At 38.7% G+C, this 19,461-nt stretch overlaps 1 protein-coding gene across 2 annotated transcripts in view; it reads left to right on the forward strand.

The window, feature by feature from the left end:
* LOC134647777 (nephrin) overlaps positions 1 to 19,461 on the forward strand; it is a 514,499-nt gene that overhangs the window by 423,810 nt on the left and 71,228 nt on the right. Inside the window, exons 9-13 of one of the 2 annotated variants that reach the window (XM_063502081.1) lie at positions 3,476 to 3,635; positions 12,284 to 12,488; positions 13,338 to 13,441; positions 14,034 to 14,146; positions 14,439 to 14,467. In XM_063502081.1, the coding sequence (XP_063358151.1) occupies positions 3,476 to 3,635; positions 12,284 to 12,488; positions 13,338 to 13,441; positions 14,034 to 14,146; positions 14,439 to 14,467 (611 nt within the window). Of the gene's footprint in view, positions 1 to 3,475; positions 3,636 to 12,283; positions 12,489 to 13,337; positions 13,442 to 14,033; positions 14,176 to 14,438; positions 14,468 to 19,461 lie in introns of both variants that reach the window. The other variant, XM_063502080.1, reaches the window with a different exon arrangement.

The raw sequence follows: 19,461 nt of genomic DNA on the forward strand, positions 1-19,461 counted from the left end.
TTTACTCAGTCTATTGTTTACTTTACTGCAACACAACAAGTGGCAACTTTAACAAACCACATACAGAGCAGAGCAGAAAATGGCTTAATAGCACGGAATCTAGATGCTACCCTCAGTGCCCCATTTAAAAAATCTACCTTGTATTACAGTTTGAAATATGTACCTACTCTTCTCGCTCCACAACATAGCATAGCTCGAGTAAATATACGTACTCAGCTTTGCGTATGTGTGCGCTAGCCGATTTTCGTCTCTTTCAGAGTCGAAAGCAGTTGGTACACATGCAGAAGTAGCGATTTAACATTAATGACATTTGCTTAGCAGCTTTACCGTCGGTACTCTGAGCAATATTTGTTTATTTTTACGAGCGTTAAACTTTTAAGAGATTCTGGGGCACTGCTGGTAATAGCGGGTACGATTGTTTCTCATTTGTGTTAATGTTTTATTCGGGGTTCGGGCTGACAAGCTCTCGTTAAAAAAAGGTCCGGCGCGTTAATTGTTTAGGGATGGTGCCTTTGGCCATCTTCCGTTTTTAATGAGCACACCTTCGAACGTGGTATTGTGGCCTAGTCTATACAAATTTTACCTTTCCTAACACTACACAACCTAACAGCTTGTCAATAAATAATATTTTAAACAAGTATCGGCGTTTCACGCCGCGTCCGTTACATAAGCATCGCGTAGTATACTTATAGGTAGGTATGCATAGCGTGCCGCCATTGCCGCCGCGCGCGCCGATGAACGAAAGCCAAACCAGTCGATACTCGCCCTTCACGACGCAACTACGCGGCTCGCCTGCGCTCGCGCGGCCGTGTTTTGATTTACGTAAATCTGTAATTGTTATTAATTATACTAACGTTACTAATATGTTTGTGCTTGCGACTGTGCATATCAAGTAACTATTAAACTAACAAGTGTGTGATATAAACTAAACTATAGACCTAAGGCTTACAGACTAATCCGGTGGTTGTTTTTATAACCTTAAACCTACATAGACTTATCTATCCTGTGCAGCGCCTTCTTAATTTTTATTTGGGGTATTTCTACCGTTCAATAATAGTGACTTTTATATATGTTTCTTCATGTGCCTACCTGTTTAAATAAATAAAGACAATATAAATAAACAGTGTTATCAGTTACTACGGAACCTCATCATCACCCCCTATAGTATGTTTGACATAGAACATAGAATATCGTATCGTAGGAAGGTGAAAATAGTCAATGCAGCATGAATGCAGGAAAATTGTGAAGACGAAACAACTAAATTAGTAAAAAAGAACTGAGTTAGTCGGGTAAAAAAAGCTTAAATTCGATAGTTCCACTTCATTTCTCAATAGAACATTTTGAAGCAATCCTCAACTTTCCCAGTCTGAACCAGAAATCACAATTTTCCGATATTTCTCCACCGATTAAGAACAAAGCGGAAACCGTGATGTATTTTTAATTTTAATGCCCGCCTTCCTCCGGCTTTTAAAACGTTTCAATTTTCTTTCCCTTTCGAAACAACAGCGTCATTGGGCGTAAATGATTTCTGTTTGTACCGTGCGACTTCATTAGTAGAAATTAAATTTCGTATCCTTCGTTAAGCCAATCTCGTGTACGAAACCCCCTTCCCCCAGCGGGCTCAATATTGGCATGCGTATTCAAACAAACCACATAAGTGGCCCTAGAATTTCATGCGACGGCACAGAAATTGCACGAACAGAACTGAGGGTCGATTCTAATGTAATAATTTGTTACGCATTTTAACTGGTTTTGATACGACGACGATCGTCTTGGTGATTGGCGGGCATTTCACGCACGACTTTTAATTGCCTGAGCTATTATCAAGGTCGTCTTAAAATAGGATCAAAACCGTACAAATTGATAATTCTGAATCGGGCTCCTGGGTCTACATATAGAGGCAGCGAATGCGGTAGCGTTTTATTAAATACCAGCTGTAGTTAGCAGACTTTGACTCCTTTGGTCATGCAAACGTTTATTACACGTTCGTCTTCCTGGAAATGGAGCGCGTCAATAACCCCAAAAGTAAACGAGCAGAGGGATTTTAAAGGCAGCGACCGTGGACTCGTTTTATCGAATAGTTAGCCTCACTTATATTTATTTCGCTGCTATGTAACACAGAAACTACATGCCTTACGGCCAAAAGCTAATAAGACATAAGAGGCGAATGCTCATCTTTCATTTGAATATCCTCATAAAAGTCATAATGAAATAAAATAATCATTTATTTCAGACATAAGTCCATAATAAGTTCTTATAGCTTGAATCAACTTCGATGCAAAGAAATGTCAAAATTACAACCTGAACACATCTGATAGGTATAATCTGGAACATTATTCGAGAGATTTATCATGAGAAAAAATTGGAAACCTATATGATTGGTTATTGATTCCCGGTTTCCTTCACGATCACTTTATTTTTGTACCCCACATAAAAACGGGTTATTTTTTTATCACTATATGCAGGTACCGTTTGTTTATATTGTCCAAATCACGTATTCGGTATTGTTTATCTAGGAGCTCTCGCTAGGGGCCACGAGTGTGCATGCCCAAAACCTTTTGTTAAGAAACGAGTAATATTTTCCAGAATATAACGACTACCTTTATTGTCCGTTGAAGTGGGACCCGGCAAGAAAATAATGGGAGGGCCTTTTGTACATCTAGTAATCGCCCCCCTTTTATAAAGGACATTTAGGTTTTTATTTAACACGCTATGGTACAAAGTAATTTGATTCTAAACGGTCGGGCGTGGAGGTTTCATTTGCGATAAGTAATTCTTAATGTTCTCATATTTTCAGCGCAGTAATTGTTTTCGTTTAATATCTAGAATATTTTAGGTCCAACAGACGTAAACGATTATGCCTAAAGCAATGATATCTATTAAAGCTCGTAATTTTATACTTGGAAAACACATATTATTATTCATTCGAGTAAAATGTTCGTATATGCAGAAAACATCACCAAGCTTTAAACAGATACAATTTCTATACCTAAGACTGTGGTTGTAATAAGTTTTTGGCAAAAATTTAATTTTTGGTACAAGCTTTTATCGCTGACTGTAGTTTTCTTACGACAGATAACTAATACTCATCGAGACAATTCTAAAAACCCCTAACACAATTAGGTTGCGTTGTTTCATCACAGAGTTCCTATGGCCACCTCCTGTCTCCATCATCAGATCAGCTCGATGGTACCATAATATTGCATTGTCACCCGACTTTCATGTGTATGCAAAATTTCAGCTCAATCGGAAACCGGGAAGTGGATCAAATTTAACTTGCCAGATTCCATTACATAGTTACATACAGGTCGACCTAATAAAAGCTTGTTAAAAAAATGTGGCTTCCATTCCAGGGTTCTTATGCTTCATGTGCTACAAGGACCATTCTATCAGAATTTCTGTTGGAATTTCAGATAAATAGGTCCTTATTGCACTTGCAAATGTAATTCCTTTAACCAAACTCTTTTGTTGACAGGACCGGCCTTTAGCCCACAACGCGTCAGCGCGCGTGTTCCACAGCAACCAGAGTCTCGTGCTACAGAAAGTTACGAGGCACTCCTCGGGGCGGTATGCCTGCTCCGCGCTCAACGCGGAGGGGGAGACGGTCTCGAATGAGCTTCACTTTCGTGTCAAATGTGAGTACTAAATCATCATAATTTAAATCACAGGTCAAATCGAATGTACACTGACATCAGAATGATACATGAATTACTTATTTTATTTAGTTATCGTGCATTTCGCTAAATAGCATGATTCAAATATCTTTGTGATATCAAATTAATGTACGTTCAAATTGGCCTGACATTCACTGACAGCGCGAGCTACGCTCTACGAGCGTTGCCCATAACAGTCTACCCGTTTGTATAGAAAAGCGTCTACGAAAAGAGAACTTGTTAATTAATTAATTAGTCCACTGCATTTTTATCGTTCGTCGATTTTATAAAAAGCATAACACTGAAGTAACAATCAACATTTCTAATGCAAGTAGCTGTGCCTTGCTATAAACTAGTGGATATGTGATCTAGACCTCGTGAATGGCTTCATCTATTTTATTTTTTTAACAGAATCGACACAAAAAAATTACCACATAATTATCGGGACTGCACACAAAAAGATTAACTAATCGGTTGACAAATGCGACCGTAGAGGAGAACAACCGGACAATCAGACACACATACGGAAGTATTTTTGCCCAAGCTAAAACGGACACCTTCACTCTCGCTCGATCAATCAGCTCAATTGTCGTCAACTAATCTGCTAACTATAATAGTTAGGTAATTGTGTGTTTGACCACCACATTCCGTAAATTCCATAATTACAACTGCAAAATGTGCCATTATGACACGGACTTAACCCAGAAAGACGTCGGTGTAATATGAGCCATCCTTAACTCGTGAGCAGCGCTCATTACCGCTCAGCGCTGAGTCGCTCAAATGCGCCCAATTCATTAATCGCACCAACCGCAGTAGCGCCTCGCGGCCACGTGGCGCGGGCCTCTATCACCTACCTCAAGCCAAAAAGTCACATCTCCTCATGACTTCCATAACCACATACGGCTTTTCGCAACACAGATTCTAACTTACGTCTCCCCCACACCCAGAAACGCCTCCAGCAAACTTTTCTCTAATTGTTTTCCCCCGACGTTTGCCGTCTGAAAGAAAACAACGACTCGACTTCGTTGCTTAGCGATTTAGGGCTAAATGGAGTTCTTGCCTTTTTTATTCGAATTAAGCGATCATTCGCGCGCCCGATACGCTCAACATTTCAGGCGAGTCATAACAATGGAGCAATCGGTGAGGAAAGACTAAATTGTACCTGGCACCGCTTAGAGTATCTGAAAGGATTTCTAAACAATGGTCAATTAGAAAGCGGATTTGGTGGCGGTGATTAAGCACCGGAGTAAAATAATGGATATAAATTAAATAAGAGTCGCCGCAGGTGTATACCGTCACAACAAGATGGCACATTTAATGCCGCATTACGCGGGATGCGGTAATAAATTGTTGTTGCTCGTCGAATTGTTTTGTAATGAAGTTACTCGGAGAGACGATTGGCCATTACGGGCCGTTTTTATCGCATCGCCGCGTCCCGTGCACTCTTTACGCCTACTTATTGCCCTTTAATTACTTTCTATTGCGACGGGAAGTTTCCGCGCTCATGTAAAGGGGTGCCGTGGCCTACATACAATTAGTGGGTAGCTGTGAGACTACCGATTTGCATATTCCGAAGGGCCCTCAATTTGGAATGTTTGACTTCGATTTCTGTAACAATTTTGGGATAAATTCTTGAACCGTTAAGGGTATATAAACATACTTGAATCAATTTCAACATCTAGGTACGCAGCATTTTCGCACGAAATTCTGGTAGAATTTGGGTCAACAACAAAGTGAGCGCTCGACGCTTGCTTCTAAAGGCAATTAGCGGTGGCCATAGTTTTCCGTACTTCCCGGGCCGCTCACCCATCGCGCTCAATTACAATTTAATATGTAGGCTTGGCAACGGCCGTTCCGACCTTGCATCAATATTAAACGAGATCTTCAAATTAATTGTAACAATCGTCGGCTCCTTTTGCATTTTAAAGTTACGGGGAACTTGGCGCCGGCGTATCGAAGCGGTGATTTCTGTTATTCATTTTTTATTATCAAACTTTGTTGTTGGCTTTTTTGTGTGATGTTGACACGCAACAATACACCTACAATTATGACGCGTCGCTGAACACGATTCTTGCCTCGCGTCAATTTTAAAGGCTCCGTAAAACAATGACGCTCGACAAGGAAGCATTTATTCCTCCTGACACGGACTCACCCAGGTGTGATGGGATGTGTAGTGAACATTGTGAATGCCTCCCAACTTTGTGACTGAGTAAAATAAGTAGGAGCTCTCTACAGGTACCTGCATGACATAAACACGAATAGATAAGTATCTCATTACGGCCATTACATTTGGTTGAGTATAAGTTCACCGGCATAGTTTAAGTCTGTTGGTCGACACTTGGAGTGCTTCCAACGCCTGCAGCCATTCCTCGCGAACAATAAAAAATCTCAACAGAAGAATTAGAAAATAGACATTGAAAATTGGGCCAGCCCTGCCAAATGTAGTTTCTTTGAATAGACTATAGAAATATTTTTATTCATAAACACAAACGGGACAGTGTACACGTGGTGTACACATAACAAAATATGGAAAGAATAAAGTACCACGAAATGGGGTCATCTCAGCATGTTGCTGGCGATTTCCACAGCGTGAACAGGTCCAACCATACCTTAGCCTAGCTTTGATGTCAAAACTTGTAACCAAACAGTTACCTAACATGTAACGTAGTTACAGTTACTAAATCGTGAAAGTTTAAATCAGTGTTAGTTACCTAACGAATTAGGAAATCCGCTACTTTCCTTATTTCCGTTCTATTCTCGTGTCACACACGTGCCGTGGAGGATCGCACCGCTTAATGCACGATACACTCGGTGTCACCGTTCACTTAAAGAGAGCGAGCTACATGACTGACCCGGCTCCTCAAACAATGTCTTCGAAACAGTAAGGAAAGTTTTGTTTCAAGCGTAATTCGTCCGTACAATGAGCTTCTTTGAGCGCTCCTCGTAATTTGAATATTTTCGCTTTGATCACACCAAGTGATGTCGAGAACGCGTTTATTAGACGCAACTTGGTAATGATGCCAACATTCAAACTGGAGGGAATTGATTCCTTACAATGAAGTAAAATACGGTGTGTGGGTCGGGCTGGTGTTAATCGCGATTAATTTATCACTGCATGTGTCGCGGCGCTCGCACTTGATCAAAGTCTGCGAGTCGGGGCCGACCGGCAACTCTTCAAAGGGGGCACAATTGCACGGGAATTGTATTGGGGTGGGTACTGGCGTTTTTCAAGCGCCGATAAGGCTGCCTTTCCACTGAGTGCGGAGATGTGAAGAATCAACCAATAGCATTGGTTGTTATCCACATCTTCTCCGACCCGCTGGATTCAAGTTAAAATTCTGGTGAAGCTTGTCTCGTTAACATTTATCCAAAACTTGCAACGCAGCTGAGTAATACATAGTTTTTTTTCTTGTTATGTTCGTGTAGACATTAGGTACTTCATTTCCAACAGACTATATCAGCAGACCGTCTGGTGATTTTGTCAAAAATGTCTCTACACCCAAGATCAATCCTATAACAATTTTTTTTATGAATTTGTATATAACGTTTTAATACCTATAGAAAAAAAATACGAAAGAACTTTTTATTAAAACCGTGTATGAACATTCGGAATTCGGAGAAATAATAAACCCCGGCCTTTACTGTTAGAATTACCATGATTCGTAAAAAGTAAAACACGGTAAAACACGTAAATCTATTTCGACATGTACATACAAGAATTACTAGAACTTTGCTGAATATACCTAAATGAAATTTCTACAATTCTGTGATTTAAGCAGTTAAGGTGACGGTAGAGGTGGGTAAATTTTCAGATTCTGTCAATTTACCCCATTTCACACACAAGCGCACTTCACGCACACTACCTCACTTTACTGGGACAGGTCATTGACCCATCAAGTTTTTTTAAGATTGCGTTTTGAGTTTAGTGTTAACCACTGACCTCTTTTGAGGAACAGAAACTGTAAAAACGTTCCATTGAAAAAAGAAAGAGAAACAATACATTAAATCTTGCTCTCCTTGTCTGTTCATGTCACACGTGACGTATTTAAATTCTAATTTAATTCATTTGATTGTTAACTATTTTCTGCATATTATGGCTTTGTCGAGATACGCGTTTTGTAAAGTTAAACCGAATAAACCCAGATGTCATTAAGTCAGATGTAAAATGTTATTTACTACTCTATACGGTTATTCATAAGGCGAAAAATCAATTCAATTAAAAATTTAAATAAATAAAGTTTCGGCAGGGTGGAAATTTAATTAAGGCCGACAAAATAAAATTTAATAATATATGTCGGCTGATGTACCCCTAAGATCTTTACAGATTTACTTGTACGAGTATCCTATATTCGCTATTTATTTTGCTATTAAATTTATAAAATTAAAATAAATAATTAAATATTATACTGGCATTCCACCGCTATTATTTCAGTGCTGAACTGATTATCTTCGATCGTAGCCTTGATGATGTAGTTGTACTTACACTTACGGCGGTAGGAGCGGCAATGAACCCCGCGCAGCGTAGAACGAGAGGTGCGTTGGGATAAGTGCATATACATATAATTCTTCGTGCGTCTGTCTGTCTGTCCGTCCGTCTGTCACAGTCTATTTTCTCCGAAACTACTGGACCAATTCAGTTGAAATTTGGCACACATATGTAAATTTGGCACACAAATGTAAATTTGTGACCCAAAGATGGACGTGTAACGTAAATAAAATGTATTTTAGAGAATTTGAAATACGGTAGCCATTTTTGGGGGGGGTAAATGAAAAAATTAAAAAATATGTTTTTTAAACTATATAGTGTTACATATCAAATAAAAGAGCTCATTGTAAGAATCTCAAACATAACTTTTTTTATAATTTTAGGATTAATAGTTCAGCAGTTATTCATGAAAATAGGCAAAAAATTATCATTCTCCGCCCACTTTCTCCGAAACAACTGGATCTAAAATTTTGAAAAAAATACACAAAGTAGTTCTTTACCTATATATGTCAGGAAAATCTATAAGAAATGTGCAGTCAAGCGTGAGACGGACTTAATATACGGAACCCTTAGAATGCGAGTCCGACTCGCACTTGTTTTTGTTTAGCTCTTATTAGGTTTAAGGAGTTTTATGAGTGAAAAAAGAAGTTTTTTGTTTTATGTGCCCGCGTTATTGCCGATCGATTGTGTTTTAAACGATAATTAGACAAAAAAACTTGTTTTTCACCCAACGAATATAGATCCCCATGACACATCTTCCAAGTCGCCTTTGGATAGGCTTAATTTTAAAAATAATTGAAATAATGTTCTATATCATTCATACTTGCAAAAAAAGACTAAAAATAATTTACGTGACCAATGCTTATTATTAGTAAATATCTTACAATTTAATATCTGATATATCACACGATACAAAAAAATGGCCGCAAAGTTAAAAGTTTATTTATTTACGTTACTAGTCCATCTTTGGATCACCGACTCTTTGTCATATGTGAAAAATGTGTACCAAATTTCAATTGAATTAGTCTATTAGGGGCAGACACACGAGTGATCTTAAAAGGGATTTTTTTCTTGAATGATTTGTATGTACTTACCCCAACGCACCTCACGTTCCACGCGGCGCAGCGTAATCAGTAAGTACCTAATAATTAGTGTCCGACCGAAACACAAATTTCTGTATATATAAATATTGTTGTCCTACTTGCTCGCCAACTTTTGGTCTTTGTCACATAGTTTAGTTTCATAATACGAAGTACTATTTCGTATGTTTCGGCCAGGCCGAAAGTTTCGGCCGTTTTTTGGCCGAAACCGAAACTACGGCCGAAACATGATTTTATGGCCGAAACCGAAACCGAAACCGAATCTTCGGTCGGACACTACGAATAATCACAATGGTCTTAAGTACCACAGACCCTACTGTCGCTTAAGTCCTTTATGACAATCTCTGCCTATTAGAACTTATAAAAAAAAAAGAAACCGAGTAATTATATCCAACTACCGAACCTGCTTACAAATTTTCTCGAGATATTTGAGAAATGTGATATGCAAAGGAGAACATTCGAACAAACGAAAGTATTTTTGCCCAAGCTGAAACGGAGACCTTCGCCTACGCTCGGTCAGTGATGGTTTAGGTACAGTCAGCTGCAGGTCACCCCTGCATAGAAGATTGTATGCAGGGGTGGTACCTTTTCTCTGCAGCTGACTGTACACCTATAAAAAATTGTTGTACCTGCTGCAATTTTATACCGGTACCGTACTTTATATTTCAACAGGTATAGTACCTTCAAAACGAAGCGGTATTGATAAATAATAACGGTACCGTACCGCCTATAAATAATAATAATAATTCAGCCTATATACAGGGTGGTCCAAACCTTGACGTCCAAAAATTTTTTTTTAGATTCCTCACGTCGTGGGCTATCAGAATATACCCCATGTATGTTAGCCGATTTTTCGTAGTTATCGAGTTATGATTTTTTTTTACTTTTAACTTTTCATATGAAATTCCGGGGTTCCCATACAGAGTGGCTAAAAAATAACTGCATTTCCGTTGCCAGGGAGGTTTTGGGATTATACTGAGCAACTTTTACAATGGGGCCAACCCCGAAACCGCGAAATTATTTTTCAGCCACTCTGTATGGGAACCCCGGAATTTCATAGGAATAAGAATAAGAATAGAATAAGAATAAGAATTGTTTATTGCCACATACATGAACATAAAATAGAGTTAGAATTACTTACATAATAAAATAAAACAGTTGTTATCATATACAAAACAAAAGTGAGAAGATCTTTGTATTAGGCAAAGGGTTCCAGTCTCAGCGTGTGCCGGGCCTAGGTGCCCGGCGCTGGTTTTCAGACCGGTCCCAGACTAAGGACGGTCGGAGAATATTACCTACATAGGAAAAGTTAAAAGCTTAAAAAATCATAACTTGAAAACTACGAAAAATCGGCTAACATACATATGGGGTACATTGATAGCCCACGATTTTTGGACGTCACGGTTTGGACCACCCTGTATAGACAATAATCTCAACGCTAGCCCAATGCGGATTGGGGACTTCACACACAGCTTTGAATTTCTTCGCAAATGTATGCACTACGAGTATGCAGGTTTCCTCACGATGTTTCCTCCTTCACCGAAAAGCTAGTGGTAAATATCAAATGATATTTCGTACATAAGTTCCGAAAAACTCATTGGTACGAGCCAGGATACCAATGAGTTTTTCCTTACCGCTTATACCGTAAAGAAATAATGCAGTCTCTGCTTTGCACGATTATTGTGTGGACATAATTCTTATAATCACCGAAACATACATACCTCTACGCACAGAATGTCATTGAAATAAAACATTGTTTTTTATAGTAAATTAATATAACATTCGATTTATACACATAACAATAAGCAGGCCAGGCCGCAGCGATATTGGCCTGTAAGCTTCATCTCGGTCTCCAAATCCGCAAAACTCGCTGGTACTAAATGCTGGTCTTGCCGTTATTAATTATCTTGATTCTTGAAGATTATCAGAACAGCACGTTACGTAATCGCATACATAGACGGAACGAACGTCAACAAAGTAGGTGTAGACACTGCAAGTCTTTAGGTATTAAACGAATTACGCTTCGTATTAATAGATGAGTAATATTTAAATGAACATATAATATTCTCTAACATAAATACAAGATTACAATTAATTGACATCAAAAGTCATTGACGTACAGAAGTCATATACATTTTTATAATGACGCAAAATTGATACCAGCATAATGAAAATCAATCCCAATCAGTAAAACGAGTCTTTAAACTTTTTTCATTTTAAGCGGGTTTTGAAGGAAGAAGTTACTTAAATTCGATTGTAATCGTATTGTTTTAGGATAATTTACTGCTGTTTTCGACCGTTACGACCCGTAAATAACAACAACTCACATTTAAAATTTGACTGGAGCTCGACGTGATTATATTTATTTACCCTATTTTATGAAATACAATTTATCTACTGGTATACATTTTCGTATGCGTATATGATGAAATGTCTTTATTAATGTCAAAAACGAGCTATGACGATGTACACGTCTGCTTCGATGCAAGGCCAACGGCCATCTGACTCGAAGAAGAGTTTTGAGTGATGTCGTCAATGTATGGAAATTATACGAAAGTTTACATTTGGGATTGAATTTCTGTGTTGTATTTGTGAGTAAAAATATTAGTAGATAATAATCTGGTAGTTTAGTTATCTAGCCTTCAAAATCCCACAACAACTCAATTACTGTCAAAGACAAAACTGTAATGCGTCTTGCTCAAACGGAACTCCATATTTTGATTTTTGGACACTTTTAGTGTCGATTTGTAGAGAATTACAGGAAATAAAAAAAAATATGGCGTGAAGAGCCGGTACACGGCTTCTTCGTGAACAGATTTGCGTATAATTTAATGCAGTTATTAATCATTCATTGAACAAATTGATTGCACAAAGTGAGGTCTAAATCGAAAACGTCATATACCGTCCCCTTAACTCAATAATACCTAGTTATAATTTAAAAAATAGAATACCTACGTACGTATGTTTGTGTGTGTTCATAATAAAAACATCATAAATATGAATGTTTGTTTACTGTCCGTTCTAATTTGTATTTATGTCTTCAGACGCCCCATCATGTCGCACCGGCGCTGGGTCGCCCTCTGGCGTGTCCGTAGTCGGCGCGGCGCGGGGCGAAGCCGTTGTCATCGTGTGCGAGGTCGACGCAGACCCACCGGCAGCAGTGTTCAAGTGGAAGTTCAACAACTCGGGCGAGACCATAGATGTGGCTGCCGACCGGTATACGTCCAACGGCAGCGCTAGTAGCCTCAAGTAAGCTCATAATATTGAAGACCAGTTTCCAATGTCCATAATATATAAAGAACCTATATGAGACTTCTTTTTTCAATAAGATCTAAGTTTTTTTTCTTCTTGAGGGGCTAGATTCTTCCTCGAAACAAATGAGATGAACTTCTATCGCGATTAAATATCAAATTACCAATCTTTTTACACAGTTAAACATAAGATACTCGGATTCTGTTAAAAATTAACCAAGAAACCAAGTTTCAATACTGCTCCCCTAATGTCTCGTAGCAATTTTTCCTGCGTCACAATTTTTAACGTGAATTCCGAAAATTTGCACCATATCACTTTGAACTCTCGCGTTTTTTAATACACAAACGGGTCTATAGCGAAATAGTTATTATGGCGATAGGACACTTAAGAAACGGTTACCCTATTTACTGAATACTTTGCCCGCAGACATTGTAAAAGAACCCAAAAAAGTAGATTAAAAACTCTTTTTTAATCTACTCTTTCTTAAAATGTATCTCTTGAATACACTATAGGGGAATGTGTTGCCCTATAGGGTATTCATGACATTACCTAGTATTATAACTCCCAATGTAAGCATAGGCTTACATTGGGAGTTATAATACTATAATTTATGTTATAAGTAATAGTACTTATAACATAAATTTATTTAAGTAAGTATAGAATAATGCGACTCCACAGTCAAACAAATGTAGTTTTGTGGAGCTTTGTCCTTAACAAAAAAGTTGTAACTTTTGTGTATTAAATAACTAAAATTATAAGTTTCATTCACTTGAATTCCGAGCTGAGTTGCACCAGCTGTGGTCAGGTTGTGTGGCGTTTACCATATCTGAAATGTTGTGTGTGTAGATATACGCCGGTGGCGGACTTGGACTACGGCACATTATCCTGCTCGGCGTCCAACGAGGTGGGCTCGCAGCTCGCGCCCTGTGTCTTCCAAATGGTAGCAGCTGGTAAGCCAATCGCAGTGGTTTTGAGGGCTTTACTTGACTCATCAACAATTGCCAGAGGCCTATTAATGGCTCCTCTACACGATGGGCCAACGCCGGCCACTCCAAGGGACGCAGCCATGCGGTAAAATAAGATAGCAATATCACTTGCTCCCTCTAACGCATAAATGCGTCCCTTGGAGTGGCCGGCGTTGGCCCATCGTGAAGAGGAGCCATATGATAGTAAAAAAGCCCTAGCGCAGAATAAGTTTTCGAATTGTGAATTGTCAGATCATTTCCATATCTGTTTCGTAATAGAAAAGAATACCTTAACATAGGCCTCCCAGCCCTCCCAGGCATGTATTTGATAAGAGCGGCGTATTATAAATACATAAATGTTATTATAAATACATTCCATATAAATACATATATTCCAACGAAGGAAGTCAAACCTCGAACCTCGGCTCTCAATAACCAGTCTCGAAACTTATGTACTCTTATGAGAGAAAACCTGTGCCCAGGACTGTCAATACCATAATGGTTGCCTGAATAAATACCTAAATGGCTTATTCAACTAATTCTCAAAAGGTTGACAGTTTCATTAAATGTTGTACAGGCAAACCGCATCCGCCTCGCAACTGCTCCCTATGGAATCAGACGGCGGAATCAGTGGAAGTTTCATGCCTGGCCGGCTTCGACGGCGGCCTGCCTCAGACTTTTCTGCTGCAGGTCTACTCTGCGGGCGAGAGCGTGCCCAGGTAAGCTACATCTTAATGTAACTCCAGCATATCTGCTCCCAGAACTAGATGGAATTTGTGGATGTGGCGTGGTTGGCCGGTTTGGACGGCGGGCTGCCTCAGACTCTCCTGCTGCAGGTCTACTCTGCGGGCGAGAGCGTGCCCAGGTAAGCTACATCTTAATGTAACTCCAGCACATCTGCTCCTAGAACTAGATGGAATTTGTGGATATGGCGTGGTTGGCCGGTTTAGACGGCGGGCTGCCTCAGACTTTTCTGCTGCAGGTCTACTCCGCGGGCGAGAGTGTGCCCAGGTAAGCTACATCTTAAGGTAACTTTAGCATATCCGAGAGCTAGATGGTGGAGTAAGTGGATGTCTGGCTGACTTTCCTTCCTGCTGCAAGTCCGCAGGCGAGAGCGTACCCAGGTAAGTTAAGTCTTGAACTAATTCCAGCATATCTGTTGAGTATACCTCCTTATCGAAAATATGTCCCGCCGATAGGGTTTGCAATCCGGATCCGAAATGTATGAAATTATCCGGATCTGGATCCGGATCCGCGGATCTTCCCATACATTTCGGATCCGTCGTGCAAACCCTACCCGCCGAGTTTCTTGCCGGTCCCATATTGAGATACCTTCCTCCTGACGGTCCCATGTTGGGATACCCTGCCGTTGCCTTCGTTACTTGCACTGCGTCCTCGATAAACGCCTTTAAGAGTTGCCTTTTACGTAAGGTGGGATAGACATATACAAGAAGTACCGGTAGTGAACCTGTAGTACACTTAAAATATACCGTAAATTCCTGTTATTTACTGTAATATCAAAAATCATAAGCACAAATTAAAAAAAAGCTTTTTCAAACATTCAGTATACACACTTGTTCGAGGGGTGTATAACTGTATACAGCAATACACCCCACGAAGCACCAGGGGTATAACGTTGACTACGTGGTATTATATTTCAAAATAAGTATTGTTAAATATTTGAATAACGAACCATATACGTATATTTAAACCAGATAAAATGTCGGCAAAAATTCCAAGTCCCTCATACCTACATTATTATTCCGCAAATTAGTATCTGCACGAACATCCGTGGCTAAAAGGCAAACATCATTATTTTAACGTCCAACGTAAAGCATGAGCCCTTCTCGCTATATTTTATTTCCCGTACTATTCCGGAGCCCTCGGGAGTCCGTTAATGAGAGCGCATAATGGAAGGGACCAGCGGTGGCGACAACGTTTTTATCCGGCCATTTCGGCCTGCGAGACTTCTGGCTATTTTTAACTGGTTTCTGTAAGCTTATCCCTCTTTTTCGTGTGGAAAAGCGGATCATGTTCATAGTCGAAGTCTTAACTCAAAGAGTTGTCACTGTTTGACACGTTTTTCAACTATTTATTTGTACCTAAGAATAATTATATTTAATTTTGTGGAATAATCTTGCTTGTGTTTTTTCTACTCATAAAAGATATTTCCATAGGTTTTCGTACAGAAAACTCGTCTTTCGAGTCTCTGTTCTCGTTTGCTCGTTCATTGCTTACAAGAGCTAATATCACCTTCGCCCTTTCTTCTGGAGTCGTAATGTATGACCAATGCCAGTAGTAGATCCCTACCTTTAATTTTGACCTGACTCTTCTTATATCCAGAGATCCTTCTCCCATATAATTAACACCTAAATTCGCTGTAAACATGCGTAAAAAGAGTTTCACTGGTCAGCCAGTAGAGCTACTGTGAAAAGCTTTGCGAACAACAGCCTTATCCAAATAGAATATCTGCGTCCACCGTCTTTAAGAGTCTGACGAACTCATTGGTCCTCCTAAAGGGTGATTTGCGTGTTTCCTAACACGGTGTCGATGTCGTATGAACGAGGGATAATATTGGGCCAGGGTTGTATATTCCTACAAATTTGACAAATATAGCAAAAAGGTGTTTCTTTTTATTTCTTGATGTGGATTACTGCGATCCATTTTCTTTAAAAACTACTTAAAGAAAGAAGAATTATCAAGCAAAATAATTTCCTAATAATTCTTTATGGAATTGTTTATCCAGATATTCATGCCTAAAATACCAACCGGTACCTTACTGAAACGGCCGTTAAAGCTATTATACCTAGCAAAGCTGAGTAGGCGAAAGGTCATTGTCAAAATAGCCGCTATCAATCCAAGAAAATTCAAGGTAGATTGCACTTTATTCCAATGTAAGAAGGTTCAAAATCGAATAAAACTATGAAGCGAGTTTCCTTGGACGTATTTCAGTGCATCCTGAAAGGTGCTCGCTAATTAGTATTATTTAACTATGCAGAATGCATGCACAAGACGTGTACTAGCAGCTGTGGTCGGCGCTGTTAGGGAAATTCACCCGATTCAATTAGGTTGCTTCTGTAAAATGCCGTACGACGACAGAGTAATGAGTTAATGACTTGACAACGTTACAAGAATTACCCAATTAGGGATGTTACTGTAACGAGACGAGACATGCGCACATATTATTATAGTATATAGTATATGTACTTCCAAGGTGGAGTCACATTGCTTTCATACTTTAGACAACGATGTCTTCAGGCGAATTTTGGCTTACAAAATTCCAAGAAAATAGACTTAATTATTCTCTGTGGTTGAAATTTCGGAATCATTTTGTAAAGTTCGAAATGCAAATATTAATTCTATGAGTAAACCTCAAGGGACTCTTCACATGGCAATTAAATATTTAATGTAGCAGCTAACGCAGCAGTTAGACACATGTAAACATTTTTATAATAACTTTAAAAATAAATCAAATTCTACAAATAGCTCACAGAACAGATTTATGAAGTCGTTATAGATCCCCAATGTCAACGTCACTGCTCATAACGTGGGTGTAAATATTATAATGTACTTAATGAATTCTGAAAATAACAGGTTATTGATTAGTTTGGAATAAATTTAAAGTGGAAATATTACTGTCTTGGGTGTCTTGGGTTGGGATATGGGTCTTGAGGGCCCCTTGACCTATATGGTGGAAATATTTGCTGGCTATGGATGAGGTCTTGGTGGCTCAGATGGCAGAGCGCTGGAGGATCGATCCAGAGGCCGTGAGTTCAAATCTCACCCAAGACAGTAATTTTTCCACTTTTAAGTATATTCTAAGCTTAATAGCACTGTTCGCAGACGTTTCTGCTTGTTAAAAATTAAAATTGATGAGTTTGACCACATTTATTACAATATTAATAATAATTTGTAGGAATATTTTCGATTAAATTAGAAACCTATTGAATCAAATGCCTTTTAATGCTCTAATTACGTGAGGATTGCGTACTGATTATATGGAATTCCAATTAAGTTTTGATTAAATTAGCTGAATCGTTTCACTGATTGAAGGCCCCTGATAAACTGGCATTTCATCTAGAAATTACTAAGCATTCTAAGCAAGTTTACTAAGTTCAATTGATAATAAAAGAATACACCTTTTCTTATAGGTAATATAGACTTATATTTATAATTATTTTATCTTTTTTACGTGTTTTGTTTGGATAATGACAATGTTCTGTTGTAGGATTTCGGCCACAGCGACTGTGTGCTCTAGATTAGCGTAATATTTTTAATTAGCGTTATTAGAAAATAGCTGTTCCACTCTCAAGTACGCCTTTAGGTGGCTCGTGTACAGTCAAGTGTAAAAATATGGGTGCACTTATCAATTTAGACCCCGTTATCTTGTCGCACTCACATTGCTTTTTCATAGAGCGTGAATGATTTTTTTTATCGACCATCTCGATATCCATGTTTATATAATGCAATGGAATTTTTGCGTTTTAAGTAAGTGAGATTGAGCATACTCAATCTCAATGAAAACTTCTTGATTAAAAATAAGTTGATAACCTCATTGGTCTTACGTGAAGCGATAAACTTAGATAAATGATTTACCTACTTGCAACTGCATGTCACATTGACAGACGCAATCCCTTGCAAACTGAATGTAAACCGGCGGTTTGAAATTATCAGTAACATATAACTTTAAGTTCTACAGTTTTACACTATCGACATTTAGATAGTCGATAAAAAAAAACATTCACGCTCTACGGAAAAGCAATGTCAGTGCGACATGATAACGGGGTCTACTTATCATACTCAAAAATATGTCATAACTCTTATGTCAGCGAATTCAGACTTATGGGACATATTTTTGAGTAAGTTGTATGCACCCATATTATTACACTTGACTGTACCCTATCTTCTTCTTTTCTAACCAAAATACATCAGGTCTAATATGAGCCTTATAGACATCCCAGTTAATAAAAGAGCGTATCTGCATGTTTCAGTTGCGTGAAATTAAGTCATTGGGTCAGTTCATAAGATTCATTTTACAACGGCATTCAACACGCGCTTATGTCATTTTGCATTCATAGAGTAAGTATGCCTTTTGAGCTTTCGGCGGCACCAGGCGGCCAGGCACAAAAATGTCCCGAAGTAGCCTAATTAAACTTTATCTGTGTTAATTATGGAGAACGCCATACACATAAGTAAGAGGGAAAGTTCAAAGGCAATTTCTGTTACAAGATGGGTAAACAGGCAGTTTTTGTAATTACTTAAATAAATTTTCATTTAATTAGCCAACTGACAAAGTCACCGTAAGGATAATATGTACGTACGTATTAATAGCCTCTTGTATGGAGGTAAGTTAACTTCCTGACGAGGTTTTCTAGAGGGACTTTCAAAAAAGAAAAAATGTTTTTTAAGGTTTGGAATGGCATTTGCACATACTACGGGAGTCGGTAAATGCTTTCCTTCAGACAACCCATACGGTTTGTCAAACTTCAACGTTCAAGAGAAAAATTACGTTTCCTATTATTTTCCAAGATTATAAAATTAATATTGCCCCAGTAATCGCTCCATGGTTCACCCTGCGGAATGCTCCGCTTCGCGCATTATCATCAACGTAACCTTACATGTATGTACTAAATTGTAAATTCCGCGTTCGGCCTCGCAGATTGGCCCACGATTTATGCAAAAGGAATAAGGGTTTCTGAAGGTCGTAAAGAATATTCATTAGAAGAATTTTATTTTCGATTGCTATTTACGCTTAATTACCTTACGCGAGTTTTTGAAGTCCAAAACATTCGCGTAGGCACAGTCATGACCTTTATGGGCATTTCTCAGGAGGGCCATTTTTACGTGTCCGGGGCAAAAAGTTGTTGAATTTACTGTTCAATAAATCTGCATTAATTCAGGCATGATTTTCAGCATATATTCTGTCTGGAACACTATCAAACTATTTATTTATTATTTATATAATACATTAAAAAAATATCCAAATGCGAAAAATGATGTTCGGT

This window comes from Cydia amplana, chromosome 5 (genome assembly GCF_948474715.1).
Source record: "Cydia amplana chromosome 5, ilCydAmpl1.1, whole genome shotgun sequence".
Classification (NCBI taxonomy): domain Eukaryota; kingdom Metazoa; phylum Arthropoda; class Insecta; order Lepidoptera; family Tortricidae; genus Cydia; species Cydia amplana.